The following is a 19,217-nucleotide window of genomic DNA, read 5'->3' as shown; positions in this document are numbered from 1 at the left end:
GGACTCAGACTTGCACCCTCTTCCCACTGAGTCATCTCTCCAACCACAGTCTCAGCACATCTCAAATTCATTATCACACCATCAAATTATGTTCATCTTTCCTTCATTATTTCAAACTACTTTATATACTTAGCATTCCAATTTTAGTATATGTTCTTCCTAAGGGAGTATTATATAATGAGAGAGGGTTACTCTAAAAGCCCTGCCAAGATTTAAAAAAAAAAAAAATTCCTGAAAAGAATGATGTAGGCCTAAGGATGTAACTCAGTGGTAAAGTGCTTTGTCTCACTCAGTGATTTATGTTCAATCCTCAGAACAGATACGGAAAGACAAGAAAGGGAAGAGGGAAGGGGACAGAGAGAATCATAAATATTCACTCCTAATAAGTCCTCACTTTTCTTCCCATTTAATCCTGTCACTAGTAAAGGGTGGCTGTTAATATACTATGCTTTTTCTACTTCTTCCTTAACCAATGTTAGACAGGTGCTGTTTCAGAGCGTAAAGACAAGGCCAGAATTGCTACCACATACCTTTTATTTCCAGCAGATGAGGTCCGTGTGTTTGACTCTTCTGTGGCAGCATCCTCATTCTCCACAGGAGGCACATGCCCTTGTCTGTTTCCGTGTGGCCTTAAAAACACATTAGCTTATAGAGCACATCCCCCACACAGTGGGTCTTCTTTTCTCTCTAGGGTGTTAGCATCACAGTGAACAAAGGATTGTGCTGACATTTACTGCTAACACATCCTAAAGTTAAGTCAAATCGAGTTCACCTCAACTCTGATCTGTTCATTAACAAGGAGTGTGCGTGTACAATCAAGTTTGCTGTTGTTGTCATATACAGTACACTGGGAAAGTAATGCTATGACTCCATTCCCTAATAATTTTTTAGTGCAATTATAACAAATTATTTCTATTCACCTTTTAGAACATTTTATTTCAATGTTATGTTTAAATATTTCATTTTGTGTGTGAGTGTGTGTATGGGCACACAAGTCATATCTTTGCTAACCCTGAGAGGGCCAGAAAAGAGTGTCAGATCACCTAGACTAGTGTTTGTTAGTACGAGATTCTAAGTCATTCAACTTGGGTGCTGGGAACTGAATTCAGACCCTCTGGAAGAGCAACAAGTGCTCTTCTGAGCCATCTCTCCATGTGTGTGTGTGTGTGTGTGTGTGTGTGTGTGTGTGTGTGTTGTTTTTAAAGGTAAGATAACACAGAAAAAACATTTTTATCATTTGGCTAACATGGGAATTACTGGGCACTTTCTGTAGGTCAAACCCTGTTGGGGCACTGAGAAGATATAGTCCCAGCAGACACTGAAGTTTACAAGCAGAACTAAAACAAAACTGTTTTTTAATTAAGACATATATAGTCTATTAATTATTTCCTTATACATAGAACTGAGGTTCTTAACTTAAAAACTAGCACAACAAACCCCACGAAAGAACATTACAAAAAGCTCAATAGAAAACATTACATTGAAGACAGTCTGATGCGGCATAGATCTGAGGAGCCTTCGTTGTACTTATAAGGTCATAATGAACAAAAACAAAGTTTAGAATTTATTTTCTTCTTTAAAAAAGCAACTATTTAAAAAGTGAAAAAAAATTTCAACTATCTTTTTTTTTCCATTTGGCAAACACTGATTTGCTTTTATGAAATATAATTTCTCGTGCCAATGAAACCAGCATAACTTCTTACATGAACATTTATTAACATCCATGAAAACCAGCATTTCACAAGTCATATTTCTTTATGTGGCTGTTAAATTATATTTTCTTTCTGAAGAAGATGAAAAGAAGTATGGTTGAGGAAATATAATACAACATTACGTAAAGTTGGCGCTGCGATTAACAGGACCGGCCATGACCCGCTGTAACAGAAAGATTCTCCAAAGACACAACCTATCACAGTCTTCACTTGTTCTGCCACAAAACCATGATCAGAGTTATAGGGGGCAGGAGGTTGGAAATCGGTTCAAATAAAAATCACAACAACACTGCGACTTTGCCACAAAAGCAGGAATTGCTTCTGTTCTTTTTATCCATATCTAACACAGTGCCCTACGCGTCATTCCAAATTTTACTTCAATTTGACATTTTTTAAAAGGCTAGCTTTATATTTAAACTGGAGTATAGATGCTCAGCTCTTTTAAACTAACACATTAATCTAGGGCCATCCCTATTTCTACCATGTAAAGCAATTCCAGCTTTTAATGAACAATGAATGACCTTCTATTTAGTTATGCCGCGCCTATATAATCCATGTGGCTTAAGACTGCCACGCTGAGAAAGGGCTGCTTCCGGAGATAGCCCTTGGCTGTCACCTGACAACATCTGTTTGAGGAGGGTCCCACCAGGGGAAGACTTCACTGTCCCTAGACTATCTGCACAAACAATAAAGACTATAAAAAAACATTTGCCTTCTATAGGAGGTCTGAAACGTTAGCTTATGCTAGGAAGGGGCATCTATACAATCTGCCCTCAAGAAGAAGCTTAGGCCCTGAGTCTCAGTCCACTGCTGCAGCGATGAAGTCTCCTCACTTGCTTCAAAAGGAAGAAGCACCCAGTTCCCTCTGCTTCTGTCCATTCACCTTTCCCTACACGGTTCTTCCTTCCGTCCACAACTACAGGAAATCCACCTTCCCCTACGCGGCTCTTCCTGCTCTTCCTCCCGTCCACAGCCACAGGAAATCCACCTTCCCCTATGCGCTCTTCCTTCTGTCCACCTTCCCAATGCAGCTCTTCCATCCACAGCCACAGTAACTTGGACAGCCGTCAGCTAGCTTTGCTGATCTGCCTGTAATCCTAGCACTCAGGAGGCTGAGGCGAGAAAAAGCTGCCACATGTTCGAGGCCTGCAGGCCAGGGCAGTGCAAGCCATTGCCTCAATAAAACTAAAATGAATAGTCACAGCTGTGAGTACAATCTTAAAGATTCACCAAACCCAGAAATGGTCTTAAGGACCTGACATGACACACAAAAATAAAATCACTGGTGGTGTAAGGAGGTATCTACATCAGTAAAAATTAATTAATTAATTAATAATTATGCAAAGAAATTTAAACTTACTATTTTTAAAGCATAACTTTGGTTGGGTCTCATAATTAAAAGTCAATAAGAAACAGAGATTTGTTCGAAAATTTACAAAAGAACTACAGTATCCTGCATTTTCAGCTAACTCATTAAAAAGAAAGTATTTACAATCTTAATACACTTAAGATTTTAACAGCTAGAGCCACAAACCCACACAAAAATACAGTTCATGGGCTCTTCAGCACGTATACAGATCATAAAAGCAAGCACCATATTCTTTTCAAACCATTAAACAGAATTTAACAAATTATCTTAAACTATGTTTAAGATCAAGGTTGTCGCTGGTAAGACTACAGAGCTTTCCCAGTGAACATCCAATACAAAAGATGTTCTGAAGTATTTCATCTAGTAAGAAAAACAAGTCAGTCACAAGATTATAAGTAAATACTACAGAAATATTTAAGAATCCAGGGTGGAGGAATATACTTCACTAAAAAAAAAATACAAAATCGGGGCTGGAGAGATGGCTCAGAGGTTAAGAGCATTGCCTGCTCTTCCAAAGGTCCTGAGTTCAATTCCCAGCAACCACATGGTGGCTCACAACCATCTGTAATGGGGTCTAGTGCCCCCTTCTGGCCTGCAGGCATAAACACAGAATATTGTATACATAATAAATAAATAAATATTTAAAAAAAAATACAAAATCATAAGGCATCTGGTTCAATTCTGTGACTGATACAGTTATGCTTACCATTTTAAATTCAGGAGAAAAATGCTATTCACAAATAGAAATACCAAATTTTTTTAATTACTAAGACCAAAAATAATAACAACAACAACAACAATAATAATAATAATAACCTGAGATATATAAAGCCATGAAACCAAATTGTAGTTTAGAATCTTACTCAATCCTTTATTCTTAATGAATCTGGGACTGAGATTTCAATAGCCATATTGAATCCATACCCTTCACCTTTCTGCAGGAGTGGAGTGGATATTAAACCCAGGGACTTGAAAATACTGGGTAGGTCAGGCAGTGGTGGCTCATGCCTTAAATCCCAGTACCCAGGAGGCAGAGGCAGGCAGACCTCTGTCAGTTTGAGGCCAGTTTGATCTACAGAGTGAGTTTCAGGACAGCCAGGGCTGTTATACAGAGAAACCCTGTCTCAAAAAACCAAAACCAAAACAAACAAACAAACAGAGTATCTTCCTTAGGTGTGATGGCTCATATCTGTGATCCCAGTACTTCAGAGGCTGAGGCAAAGGGATTGTCATGAGTTACAGAACAGCTTGAACTATGATGAGTCTTGCTTGAGTCAGCACATGCTACCAAGTCTCAAAAAAAAAAAAGCAAAAAGCAAAAAACTTAATTTAAAAAAAGGATGCAGTGAGTGATGTACCACGCCCCTGTGCTATATGAGCTTCCATGCATCCATGCATGTTGAGTGATGTACCACGCCCCTGAGCTATGTGAGCAAGCTTCCAAGCATCCATGTGTGTAAGTGATGTTCCACGCCCCTGAGTTCTGCTTTTAGAGCTTTCTGAAAAGCTACCTGTGAGCAACATCACCCATGACTTCCAGTTCCTTTCCAATCTGTGTATTTAATAAGCATTTTCTATCCTCAACTATATCCTCAATGTGAAGGGAAATCTGCGCATATGGAGCTGGAGAAATGGCTCAGTGATGAAGAGCACATATTGCTCTTGCAGAAGACCCTGGTTCAGTCTCCAGACCATATCAGATGGCTAACAGTGGCCTGAAACTCAGCTCCAGGGGACACAAAACCCTCCGGCTTCCACCAGCAACTGTACAACATGTGTCCATCAACTTAGGGAGGACACATACATACACACAGAATTTTTAAAAATAAATCAATCCCTTTGTGGGGGAGGTGGTTCAAGACAAGGTTTCTCTGTGTGAGAGCCCTAGTTATCCTGGAACTCACTCTGCAGACCAGGCTGGCCTCAAATTCACAGAGGTTTGCCTTACTCTGCCTCCTGGGATTAAAGGTGTGTGTGCACCAACACCACCCAGCAAATGAATCTTTTTAAATATTTGCTAAAATGACTTTTCTGAAGAAAAAGTAAAGGTACTAAGGGAGAAGTCTTCACCAATGGCTATCTTCTCAGGCACTTCTCACTTATGCCTTACAAATTAAATCTGGAGCGTCTTACACTAAGGAGGACTTAACCTATCAGTTCATACAGATCTCAGCTTTAGGGAAGGGTCATTTCAGAACTTTACTGAATGTCTATTATAAATACACAACTAGCAAGCTTTAAATAGAAAGGAAACGCTATTCTGTATGACACATTAGTCACGCAGAAACTGCAAACAGCATCCGATGCTGAAATCTTCCTTAACTCAGTATTAAAGTAAAACTTCTACAGCTCAGCTAATAAGGAATACAGACTAGCACAGGCTACGGTTTAAGAGTCTATAATTCAAAGTATCATAAAAAACTACTTATGTTCAACTTCAGAGAGCCCTTAAACATCAACTTTACTCATTAGTAAGGACACATGAACAACACACACAAACACACAGAACACAAGCTCTTAGTCCCAGTGATAACCACTTTGTTAATTATTTAAGAACTTTGACCAATTCATGGTATGACTTTAAGAAAACAACCCTTTCTGGAGAGCTTTCACTGCCCCACCTATAAGATAAGAAAAAATATGCTGTTCATAATACATCAGGCATGTTAAGAAGCTGTAAGATAATTAGAATGAAACAGCAAAATTATAAAAGTAAAACATCACTATAAGATTAAAATCAATCAAAAATTTAACTTAAAGAAGTTAGGAATAAGGAAATCATAGAAGTTAACAAACAGGATTATTTCTTTTACTAACAAGTATACTCATTAAAAATGAACTATTGAATGATTAATGTGAATTCTTTTTTTTTCAAGGAGAAAAAGTGGCTATAACCCAATTTGTCCTCAAGAAACATGAAAAATGCCTAACGCATGGAGATACGATATCTGATACATTAACACAATGTAAATAACACATGACTTAAATAGTGTTCACAATTGAGATCATGAGTAAGAATTCAACCTTACGTAACATAATCTCAAAATACGATTTAAAGTTAACTGAAAAAGATCATTTCATTTGTGAGATATATAATAATGCAGTCCTCAAATGATTAAATGGAATTGATATGTTAGCTCATATGTGAAGAATAAAGCATTAATTGTCATGAGTTTCTTATAATTCCAAACTTTAAAGTTATATTTTCATTATATTCTAGAGGTAAATATCATTTTTAAAAAAAAAAAAAGAAAAAAGGCTTTAGAAAGTTCTCAGGTACAGAGAAGACACCATCAAGATTCCAGGAGTACCTGGAATTCCTAAATTGAAAAGTATTTTAATTAGCTTCAAATATAAGATACTACAGAATACGGAGCATTTTCAAAACTACAAACAATTAGATTCAGCTCTCATAGAAAACTGTCATAAGCAATCCACATTTCTCATTCTTAAAGATATTAAATTTTGAACTCAAATTATCTAAACTAAGGACAGACTAGAGACAGAGAATTAATGAGAGCTTTGTATTGCTATCAGTAATTAAAATACTGGCAGTGCTGCATTACGCCCTGAGAATATTTTCTAAAATAGTAAAAAATTAAATATTGAGACTATCAAACAAAACAGGTCCTAAAATTTACATGTAATCCTTCAAGTTAGCAGGCCAATGACAAACACAGGCCCTGTGATATTTCTGTCTCTAATAGGGAAACATATGTCAAGTTAAATATTAAGGTAAAGGCCAACAAAGATCTATAGTTAAGAAATTCCAAACAATATTACAAAATCAATTGTTTAAAGAAAGTAGAAAAACATTTGAAAATCTGATTAAGTTTACACCATTTGAATTACATAAAAGTCCAATAACAATCTTTAAAATATATTGATAAAGATACTTAAGGTATACCAACATTATAAGCACATACTTTATTCCGTCCATGCTAAAATGTCCCTTTTCCCTACATTTAACATTTAATATTAGGATGGCTATCAACCTGACTTTAACCTACTGCAGAAGGAAGTGGATTTCATCCCTGACAGTCATCTGGGAAACTATGACCCAAGACAACCTGAGTCCTTAAACTTGGGCTTTCTCTGGATGCTGCTGGCAGCCAGAATCCAGGCTTCCAATCTGAGTCAATGTCTGCTTTAGGCTTCAAACGAGATTTTGGGGATTTTGTTTGTTTTTGCTGTTGTGTTGTTTACTCCCCTACTTGGTCACGGCTGAGACAAGAAATTTCTTCTACGAGAATGTTGCCACCCACTTTTAAATTAAGAGTATACACTTTCCAACTCCTAGATTACCTTGGGGTCCTCATTTTGAGTGTTTTCAGTGACACATAAAATTACAACACCTCACAAAATAAACAGTACAGTTGAATTAATCAAGTAAAAGCGCTTTTATAAACTAAGAGCGATAGTAAGTAAGGAGAATGACGACGAATGTGGACATTACCTCTCACTGGGATAGACTCTCAGGAGTTTTCTATCAAAGTCACTTTCAAATCTAAACCTCTCATCCATTTCTTCGCCGTCGTGGGGATCCCGGTCAGATCTACAGAGCTGTCTGTCGGGCACGCACTCCTCATTAGACCTGCGAGCTCTTCGCTCTGGAACACCACCAACCTTGCTGGCAAAGCTTTGGTTTGTACCAGAAACGCCTACTTCCTCATTTGCCTGTCTAAGAAGTCTTCTGTTTATTAATTCAATTTCATCTTCTAGTTGCCGGTATCTGCTTTCCTCTCGCCGTGTTCGGTTTAGCAGCTCTTCATAAGTCGGTGCCTCAGAATGTGTGTGTGAAGTCTGTATTTGCGGAGGTAGCTCAGATTTACCGTGACTAACAGGGTTTTTATCTCTTTGACTCTTTGGCTATTGAATTAAAGAAGAAAAAAAGCTTAATGAGACATTATTATATAAAAGATAATTAGTCTCAAGTCATACTAAGTCTTTATTATATAAAAGTCCAATAACTATCCTTAAAATACATTCATGTATTTCTGAACTTTGATGTTTATTCAAAACTCATTAAAGTAGCTTTTTCCGGAAAAAAACTTCAAGGAATTATTTTGCAGAAAAATGTATTATATAGCAAGACACAGCAATACTAAAATGGGTAAGTGACTATGAAAACCCGCCAACTAAATGCAAATTCTCAGCCTTAGACATAACAGGCATATCTTAATAGTTACACAGTACTTCAAATTAAATTCTTCTTCAACATGGTAAGCTTTGCTGGGTGGTGGTGGCACACACCTTTAATCCCAGCACTTGGGAGACAGAGAGGCAGGTGGATATCGTGAGTTTGAAACCAGCCTGGCCTATAGAGCAAGTTCCAGGACAGCCACAGCTACATAGTGAGACCTTGTCTTGAAAAAATAAATAAATAAATAAAATTAAGTTATGCCACTTGGGCTGACAAGGCCCCCAGGAGCCACACTGACTAACAAAAACTTCGGTGCCAGACATGAGATACCTTCTTTGGGGCTGGTGTCTAGCGGAGTCCAAGAGACTCCCAAAATATTATGAGCTACTGCTGCTGCCCTTGGTTGCCTCCCAGAGGCTGAAGCAGGAGATACCATGTACTTTGGACACTGGAAGATTAGGGCTGGATATGCTCGGAGAGCCTCCTCCCTCAGGAACAGCTTTCATGGTACCAAAAGGTGCCATGCAGGCTGCCAAGGGAGGGAAGCCACCAGGAAGTCCTACTGTGATGTCTAGTTTTGTGCCAACTTGACAGAGAGAGGAGGAAACCTCAAGTAAGAAGATGCCTCCATAAGAGACAGTTGCAGGCAAGACTATACAGCATTTTCTTAAGCAGTGATTGATGGGAGAGGACCAGCCCACTGTGAGTGGTGCCATCCCTGGGCAGGTGGCCCTGGGTTCTGTAAGAAAGTGGCTGAGTAAACCTTGGGGAACAGTCAGTAAACAGCACCCCTTGATGGCCTCTGCATCGGCTCCTGCCTCCAGATTCCTGTCCTGCTTGAGTTCCTGCTCTCACTGCATTTAGTGATGAACTGTGATGTGGAAGTATAAACCAAATAAACCCTTTCCTCGCCAACTTGCTAACTAAGCAAGCCCTAACTAAGACACCTATCCAGCAGTGAAGTCTATAAACCACAACAATGCCCATATAGCCTTGAAGGTGAACTCGTGGCACTTCTATCTTGAGACTAAGCGCTGTCTAATTAGTCTTAAAGCCCACTCATTGGACGGAAATAAGGACTAGAAACTTAGACAACTACCCAGGGATGATGACATCAGAGACCTTAGAGGAGAGCCTACTACCACCACATTACTAAACCAGCATCATTCCTTCCCAGCTTCTAAATACTCATCAGTACACTCACAGACAGTGTAGCTTTCACAGCTCTCAGGCTTCTGTCTGAAGCACATGGAGACCACTATAGAGAAGCACAGCTGACAGTTGCTCTGCTAACTCAGCCGAAGAGGCTGCATCTAATATACAACTCCCATACCCACGGCTCAGGGGACATCTTGCAAGAGAAGACTGAGAGATTATTAGAGCCAAAGAAACAGGAAATCTGAGGTGAGACTCTGTCGCCTAGAAATAACAGGGAAACTACACCCATGACCCCTCAACAATACAGCTGCCCAAACATGGTCTGAACAGTGACAGCACCAATAGACACGCTAATGCAGATGGGGGAAATCTCAAAGTCCACAACCGTAGACAGAAAACTACAGACAACTACTGACAGCTGAGGGAGAGAGAATTACTCTTCCAAGAGAGCGAACCCCCTAATTGGTTATCCAACACCAAGTGGTCAGCCCTGAAATCATATACATACAAGTAACATTAAATGGACTCAACGAATCATATTTATATATTTATGTACTGTACATATCTGTAACAAAAACTATTAAAGAAAGTGAGGCCACGAGCTTGAAGAGTAAGGGAACAGCACTCAAGGAATTGAAGGCAGGAGAGGGGAGATGGGGGATTATATAATTATATTTTTAACAATGATTATTTAAAAAATAAAATTTTAAAAAGAACTTCAGCATCCAATTATTATTCTAGTCTTGATAAGTCTGAATATGCATTATATGAATACACACACACATATAAATAAAACCCAGAAGCTTGTCAATATTTAAAAATCACTTAAAAAATAAAGCCAGGGACGGTGGCACAAACACAAAACCCCAGCAGCCCACTCATGCATATGATATTAAAAATTTATAAATGCAAAACGTACCTCAATATTCTTTTCTACCTGTTTGACCTTTTCTGTAGATTCTTCCTTACACCTGAGAAATTGATTGTATTCTTTGTTGCGCTCAAGTTTCAATCTTTCCTTAAAAAAGAAATTGAAAGGCAATGTTAACTGTTAATATCAGGCCAGAATCATACAAATCGGATTTTAGCCTAAATCAAGCTTTCCAATGATTCTAAGGACAAAAAGTCACTGAAAGGAACAGGAAGACAACTGATCAGCACTGCAGCTCCCTTGCCATATGCAACATATATAAATATGTTTTTCAATTCATTAACACTGCTGCCAATAACAAAATGCAACTACTTCAGTCATAAAGTACGTTGACTCTTTTCCCCCAGAGCTTGTCAGTGACATATCTATCCTGCAATTCCCCAGACCAATAGCAAAATGCTTAATGCTAACCATCTTATTCCCTAAGTTAAGCACGCCTAAACACAATATATATATACATACATTAAAATAATACAATCAACTGTTGCTAAAATGTAAATAAACTGCATTAGTACATTTTCTTAAGTCCTAATAATATGTTCAATGTCACTGAAACAACACAATCTAAAAGAGTATTTAAAAATTAGGCCTGCTTTTTGAAACTTAGTATCTGTCCACTTTGTCTTACACACTACTTCATGTTGCTACCACCTCTACGGGAGTGACAGAAACACACAGAAGCTCAGCACCACTGTCCCCTCGCAACTGCTCAAGTCACTGGCAACTACCACACAGCACAAACTTCGTGGCTCAGATATCAACAGAAAAAATAGACTGAATTATTTATTTAAGTAAATAAATACAGTAAAAGAATCAACACATTTAAAAAAATCTATTGCATTACATCATTAATGTTCAAAAAAGTTTTCTACTGATTCAACTAGGAATTCCATAGACTTTTTAAAAGAAAGATTATAGTCAAGTAGGGAGAAACGGTGTAACTAGAAGTATATTCTCTCAAGGTTTTGAAGCACCAGGAAAGTCTTCTCTGACCCACCTACCTTGGCAGATAACCGTTCATCGATAGGAAGAGAAACTCCCAGAGTAGATGGGTCTGTTTCACCAGTAGATAGAAAATTTTTCTGTGTATATACATATTAAAAATATCCATTAGCTAATGGCTTCCGTACATTTCAAAGTGTCTTAACAATCTATAGTCTAAACTGCTACATAGTGCACAGCAGAAGGATGAAGTGGGGTGAAGTCAGAGACTGTGAATCAAGAAAGCACACCAAAAGTGACTGAGTGACGGCTAGAATCCCTTCAAATCAACTTCCAGGACAGGCTCAAGCTTTAACTCAGGTTTGCAATGTACACGCACATGCACGCTCGAACACGTGCACACACACACACAAAGATATGTGTGTGTATATATACATACATACATACATACACACACACACACACACACACACACACACAAACATATATATATATTGAATCGAGGTAATTACAATCATGAAAAGGGTTGATTTTTTTCCCAATTTATATCCTTCCAGGTATATTTTCTTCATTCTTTTACCTACCTCACCAGCATCTTATTTTTCCCCTTGTTTTTCGAGACAGGGTTTCTCTGTAGCTTTGTAGCCTGTTCTGGAACTGGTTCTTGTCGACCAGGCTGGACTCGAACTCACAGAGATCTGCCTGCCCTGCCTCCCAAGGACTGGGACTAAAGGTGTGGTGCTACCACCACCCAGATTCCTCACCAATATCTTCACGAGTGCCTGTAATGTTTTTTCTTCTGTCTGCTGCAGTTATCTAAGCAAATATATACACAAAGTGCCAAAGACTAAGCTGTGAACGCCGCTGCTGCTGTGTGTCCCTCCCTCCTGCACTCATACCCACTAAGCAGGCGCGTGACACTGAAGACCATTGCTGCAAGTCCATGGGAGTCCAAGGACCCAGAGCTCAGGCTTCTACAACAGCACGGCCACACCAATGACCCCACACATATTCTTCCATAACATGAGAATGATGCCTGCCCTGCACAGCTAGTCAAAAAAGCTAAATAAGTCTCTGAGCTTCTCTGCCTCAGTTCCTTCGCCTGTAAAACTGGCACCAGCACCTACAACACCACATCATAAAAGCTAAATCAGTATGTGTTGGCCTATCCAGTTTCTTGCATTCATGAACAAATTAAATAATTACTAACCATTTAATGCTTTCCGATTAGTATATTAAATGTCAAGGAAACAATAAGCTTATGTTCCCTCTAACCACTTAGTTAGCAAATAAACATAAGTAATTGCAATGTAATACACTATCTGCTCCCACAGCATTATACTAAAAACATGGACTGTATGAGTTTATTTAGGGAAAAAGTCATAAAGTCATTAATAAATCTAGTTATAAAAGCTAATGTGAAGGTTGGCTTATGGGACTCTAATAAGCTTTTTTGTCAAAAGAAAACAGGAAGACAAAGGAATGACTGGATCCTAACCCTGCTTCCCACCATGTCAAAGCGCACCATAAATCTAATCGTTTTTAAGAGTTATAAATGAGCAACCACAACAAATCCCAGTCCTTAGCTGAAAGTTATCATCCCTCATCACAAAACAAGCTTAGGGTAATAAATGTATACGGCTAACATAGCCTTATGAAAACTTTTTTTTTAAGCAGAGCCTCGCTATAGCCCTGGTGCTGGCCTGAAAGTAACCTACACTGTAGTACAGGTTGACAAAGAACCCAAACCCCTACATCTATCTGGACAACAAGAAGTGAATTTTATCTGTTCCGTAAATACTGCATGACCACTCTAACTCTGTCATCTCTTTGGCAGCCATCAGTATGTTAGGAGGCCTTAACTGCTATAATCAAAATAAATTACTAAATAAAAAGAACAGACCATGGAAAGTAAACTTCTGTATAGCACGAGAATGAAGATGGTGATCGCGATTCCTTTTGGACATGCTCTATAATGCTTTTAACACATTTGATTTCAAAGAAGACAGTCAGAAAAATGTAAGGCTCAAGAAAGAGCTATGGACTAATGAAATTAATTTACTGATTCAATTTAAAAGCTGTTCTGTCTGCCCAGTAAGAACACCAATGAGCCTTTATTCTGAAAACTAAAGGGGGGAAAGTGGTATTTATTTAGAGGCTGTTCCTGCCAGTGCTTAAATAGATCTTTTGCTTTTGTTGTTGTTGTTCTTTGTTTGTCTGTTTGTTCGTTTTGTTTTCGAGACAGGGTTTCGCTGTGTAGCTCTGGCTGTTCTGGAACTAACTCTGTAGACCAGGCTGATTTTGAACTCACAGAGAACCACCTGCCTCTGCCTTCCAAGTGCTGGGTTTAAAGGTGTGCACCACCATAGTCCATTCTATGGAATTTTCTTGCTTTCAACTTCCTCCTCCAGGTGTCATGCAAAGGCTTTGTCTAAAGGTGTCTAGGGCACCTTGTTACCACTGTACTCTTATGAACCATCACAGAATCAATCAACTCCTTCATGGGGACGTAAAGACTCGTGCTCCTGTGATCACATCACTTTTCTTTAAAAAGGCAGTTCCTTCATGCCCACTCAAGATGACCATAGCCATCTCTGCTGTGACTGCCGATCTGATGCTCATCTCACACAGGGCAGGATACAGGGCAGACGTTGTTAAAGTAATACCCAGAATGCTCTATGTCAGCCATCACCCAGATGCATCCCTAGTCCCCAGACTGTTTTCTAATCAATAGTGGGCACATCAACTGTTTTTGAGGAAGGCTGGCTAGCCCAGACATAATCCCCTTCCTTCTGCTCTGCTGTTGCCTAAGACATGACTCAGTGGCTAATAATTCATACTTTGTATAATCCAGGATCTGCCTTGCATTCTTCCACCTTTCAGTACCCTCCTCCTTCGGTTGCCAGTTCTCACAAGCTGAATCACATCTTTACGAGACATGCCCAGCACCTCATCATTCTTTTTCTAATCTTACATCTATGAAGAAAAGGCAGAAGAGGAAGATGGGATGTACAAGACAGGCCTAGGAAGTCAAACTAGAACAGGAAAGGTATGACATGCTAAGGAATTTGAATTTTTATTCAAAAATTAGTGAGGAATACACTGGACTATTTAAATCAGTTAGCAGCAGGATCATCCCGGAAAGCATCAAGAACAATGGACTGATGATCAGAACTAGTTCAGTGAAGACATTAGAGATCTGTTTAAGGAGAGTCTCTAACAAGTTGAAATAACTGTTCTACAGCAGTTATGCTCTTCACAGACATTCCAGAAACTCAACACTTCTCAGCTCGTCACAAGGACTGCCTTTCAACAACACAAGCCTAGCCCTCTACACCATTTCTCACCGCTCTATAAAAGGGCTATCTATCATCCATCGTCAAGCTGGCACATGTGTCGAACCAAAAACCACATCTTTCTTCAGTCTGTATTCTCCATTTGAAAGCTTTCTCTACTCAATTCTGCCTTGTGAATATCCAATTTCTTCCCATCCTGTAATGCCTTATAAAACGATACCTCCCCCTGATCAGGTTATCTTGCTGTAGTTTCTGATCGTGATGAAAGATTTTATCTACAGCTAAGTTTAAAGCTCTTGAAGACAGGATCTACAGAGTAATAAACTACTGATAAGTGATCAAAGAATGAATGAGACTATTTTTATAACTACTAATTTTGTATAACTACTATTATTTTGTATAACTACTAATTCTGTTTTCCTACATAAACTAGCAAATGTGATCAGCTTGATGGCATACAAATATCACGTAATTCAAATCATGACAATACATAGTTCAAAACATTTTTAAATATCTTGACTATTATCTTGTGATCAGTATAATTGTGGAACAAAAATTAACAAGCTAAAGGCAAGCACACCACAGTTCCGGGATATTTATAAATAAGACAACAGAAACAAAGGCAAAGCAGGAACTGAGGCAATGATTGCATTAATAGAAAATTATAATGTGTGGGCTTCCATCTTGGCAAAAGCAAAGATACAAAAAGGAACCACTCAAAAGTCTCAAAAACACAAATGAAGCTGTTTTTCGACTTGATTTGAATCACTTACATACAAATGATTACAAATTATTACACAAACTGAAAGAGAACACGATGCAGGCAACCCTACCTTTCTTTTTGCTTGTGTAATGCCCTAAAGTCAAGAGAAACAAACCATTGATAACATGTATTCAGTAAAGGTCTGTTCTTTCCAATTACAAGTCAGAGACAACTTGAAACAAGTCTTTATAAAGCAATAGAAAGTATTGCAGATACTAGAAACATGACTGCTTAAAATATTTTTGTAACCTACAAAGGAAACTGCATTGTAAAACGTACAATAAGCCTATAATTTAGCTCTTAGATAATCTGATAACTGCAAAAGGGTTCTATTATATGAAGCATTAAATCAAAAGCAAAGCTGCTGGTGGTCATCAAGATCTGAATATGAAATGTCCCAAAAGGTTCTTGCTGAAGGCCTGATCTCCAGCAGGTGGCTCTGCTTTGGGAGGTTCTGGAAACCGATTAGCCCAGCCCTGCAGGAAGATTGGGTCACTTGGGACATGTCACTGGGAGACTGTCTCTTATCCCTAGACTCTTCCTGTCTGATCTCCGCTTCCTGCCTGTTAGGAGATGTGAACTTTGTTCTGCCTGTTATGATATTTGAACTTTGTTCTGCCACACATTCCCACCATGGCCACAGCAATGGAGTCAGCTGACCACAGGCTGGACCGCTAAACTCTCTTCCCTCTTCACACTATTTCTCTCAGGTACTTTGTCACAGTGAAAAACCTGAATAAACACAGCAGTTAAAACTGTTAACTGAAAATTTATAAGCTCATAATAAAAAATAATTAGTAACTAAAATGCCTCATGTCATTTTAATATATTGTGGGGAATGGTGGGTATGCCCCTTTAAGCGAAAATAGCTTTACAGAAAACACCTCATTTAACATTACAACCCATTTTCCTAGTAAAGCACTCTCCTGTGCTAGAAACTAAACCCAATGCCTTGCTGAACTACAGAGCTCCAGGAAGAGTCTATGACTCCATAGCACAAATTCTCACAATGTTTTCGCCACCAAGAATTAATTTTGACTACACTAGTTGGCCAGATACCAGATATGATCAACACTTCCCAAATTTAAGGGATAAATTCAAACAGACAAACACACAACTCATTAATAGAACATCTTACCTGAGTAAGATAGCGTCTATAATCTTGCCTCAATTCTTCTTTTAATTTATGTTTCTTCCGTTCATAGTCTTCTCCAAGTGGTAAACTTAATCCATAATCAATTCCTAAAAAAGAAAAAAACTTAGGTAGCACATTCCTTTCCAAGCAATTCCAGTGAAGCTCCTGCTGTAACAAAGCACGAGAGGACTGCACTCAGTGAGGCTTCATGTCTGCAAGGCGTTGGTGGGGACACAAACAATGGTAGGTATTTCCACTGGTGAACCCAGCCTTCTGTTCTGCTTCCCAGAACACTGTGTTCTGTGTACCTATAATAATTTGGGGTTATTATATATGCAAGGGCTGTGTAAGTATCTATCACCTTTCTCCCTGTTTAGACGAATTATCATGAAGCACCTTGTTCTTCTCTTCATTTGTTTTTATTGTTGCTGCTGTTTTGAAACCTATTTCCTCCAGCAAGGCTAGACTAACCAGAGTTTCCAGTGCCTCCCAAATACAATTTTTAAATTTTTAGAAAATAAGCATAATCACTTCTAAGGCTAGAGACTGGCTCATCTGGTCAAGTATTTACCTACTTACAGGAAGCCCTGGGTTGGATCCTTAGCACTGCATAAAATACTGTACTCCACACCTGTAATCCCAAAACGTGAGAGGGAGAGGCAAGAGGACCAGAAATTTCAGACCATCCTTGGCTACAAAGACTTTAGACTCTAATTAATTAATTAATTTTAAATTATTTATATAATTTATATAAATAGTTAACTAATTATAAAATAAAAAATGTTATTTCTAAAAGAAAATGCTTACAATTGCTCTAGGTACTACAGAAGAAAGAACAGATGAACTTATCAGCTGTCATAAAGTTTCAAGGAATTACGCTCTGAGCTCTGTGTGTGTCACCTGCTCTTGTTTCAGACCGTGGAACTCAGGAGGACAGGCCAAGGGTACCTATGTATAAATCGGTGCCTATTGTCCTATACAACATTATAAACACTAATTTCTCCTGATAAAATATCTGGCCTATTTAATTCCTTGCTGACAAAGACGTTAACAGGCGCAGACATCCCAACACACGCTCCCACCACTCACATGAAAGGCTCCTGAAGCATCCCTATCATCCTGAAAGGAAACACTTCCCTCCCGGAGAACCACCACGTTTTTAATGCAGAATTTAAAGGCAAGGAGAAAAACAGCAAGAGGGCTTCTGTTTTGCCATGTTTTTACGTCGTGTGTGCATACACAAATGTACATACACATGCAGACATATGGCGGTCAGAGGACAACTCTCAGGACTCAGTGCTACAAGGCTACAGTGGAGACTCCAGGAATTGAACTCGGGTCACCAAGCCTTCATATATGCATCCTGTCATTCAGCAGGGGTATGTGTGTGGAACTATAGCGTAAGATCATGAAAACAGAACACATGTTGTACTCAACTTTGTAACACCTGGCATACAACTTATACCCTGAAATGTTTACCAAGTAATGTACAAAATGAACTGGACATGGTGGCACACACACGTGATAACAGCCCTCAGGAGATGAGGAAGAAGACCAAAAATTACAGGTCATTCTCACCTAGATAGGGAGCTCAAGGCCTGTCTAGGAAACATAAGACCCTCTCTCAAAAATTACATAAATTTGAAAATGAATATATAAATGATTGGCTGAGCAAGAGGAAGAAACGAGAAAGAACAGAGGGGTAAGAATATCATGCTCTCTGGTCTCAGCAGTTTGGCTGCACAGAGAGGAAGGACTCACAGTAACTAATAACCAGTTACCTATACAGTGACATGAAGTCACAATAGACACTCTATGGTGTCAAGGAGAAAATGACAGCAGTTCTGAAAGGCTGATACCTTCCTAGAGGCCCAGCTTGACCAAGCCAAAAACAAACAACCCGTGGCTTCCAGCAAGTTATGTTTTTTTTTTACCATAATTTTGAATTCTAGAAGAACTGGAAGACAAACATGAAATTGTGTTCATTTATAAATTACTGAGCCTATTAAGTTCAACTATTAAGAGTGTTTGGTCTTCACAAACCTAGGTACTCCCAAGCTGAAGCGCATCGGAGACTCCAGGTTTCAGGTTTGCTGGAGCTAGAGTGGGTCTGAGCACAGCCTGGGCTCAGAAAGTCAAGAGGTTTAGGGATGGAACTCAGTGCTAGAGAATTCTAGTCTAATAGGCAAAAAGCCCTGGATCCCATCCCCAGGACTGCAAAGGGAAAGTATACCTGGTTTTCACTACTGATTCAAATACTATTTGTAACACTGGCTCAGTAATCAGTCATAGAGAATGCTTCCTGTATTATTAGTAAATCTGTTACTATTAGTAAACCTTGGAATGGTGGTCCTTTTAATTTCAGCATTCAAGAGGCAGAGGCAGTTGATCTCTGTAAGTCTGAGGCCTGCCTAGTCTATACAGCAGTTCTAAGCCAGGAAAAGATAAACAGTTTACCTTATCTCAAAAATTAATTAATTAATTAAAAATGAATGAATGAATAAGTAAGTAAGTTTTAGGTTTAGTGAGCACTAACCACCATCTAACTCCTTTTGTCATCTATACTAAAATCTTACATTGCCAGAAGTGGGTCATAAAAACAGGGTCTGCTGAGACCAATCAGTGCCTCGCAAGCCTGACCGGAGTTCAGTGCCTGGAACCCACAGGAGGAAAGAGCCTACTCCAGTAAGCTGTCTGCCCGCCACAGCCTGTCATACCTACACCACATCCACACCACACACACAATGATAGTAATAAAGGAAAATATA

At 38.9% G+C, this 19,217-nt stretch overlaps 1 protein-coding gene across 16 annotated transcripts in view; it reads right to left on the bottom strand.

The window, feature by feature from the left end:
* Cspp1 (centrosome and spindle pole associated protein 1) overlaps positions 1 to 19,217 on the bottom strand; it is a 112,563-nt gene that overhangs the window by 55,594 nt on the left and 37,752 nt on the right. For 5 of the 16 annotated variants that reach the window (XM_075971355.1, XM_075971356.1, XM_075971362.1 and 2 more), the window contains exons 4-8: positions 16,453 to 16,556; positions 11,315 to 11,395; positions 10,302 to 10,400; positions 7,538 to 7,950; positions 531 to 629 (exon numbers count right to left, since the gene is read on the bottom strand). In XM_075971355.1, the coding sequence (XP_075827470.1) occupies positions 531 to 629; positions 7,538 to 7,950; positions 10,302 to 10,400; positions 11,315 to 11,395; positions 16,453 to 16,556 (796 nt within the window). Of the gene's footprint in view, positions 1 to 530; positions 630 to 7,537; positions 7,951 to 10,301; positions 10,401 to 11,314; positions 11,396 to 15,384; positions 15,409 to 16,452; positions 16,557 to 19,217 lie in introns of all 16 variants that reach the window. The other 11 variants (XM_075971352.1, XM_075971353.1, XM_075971361.1 and 8 more) reach the window with 4 other exon arrangements.

This window comes from Microtus pennsylvanicus, chromosome 5, assembly GCF_037038515.1.
Source record: "Microtus pennsylvanicus isolate mMicPen1 chromosome 5, mMicPen1.hap1, whole genome shotgun sequence".
Classification (NCBI taxonomy): domain Eukaryota; kingdom Metazoa; phylum Chordata; class Mammalia; order Rodentia; family Cricetidae; genus Microtus; species Microtus pennsylvanicus.
This window is presented reverse-complemented; position numbering and strand designations above follow the sequence as displayed.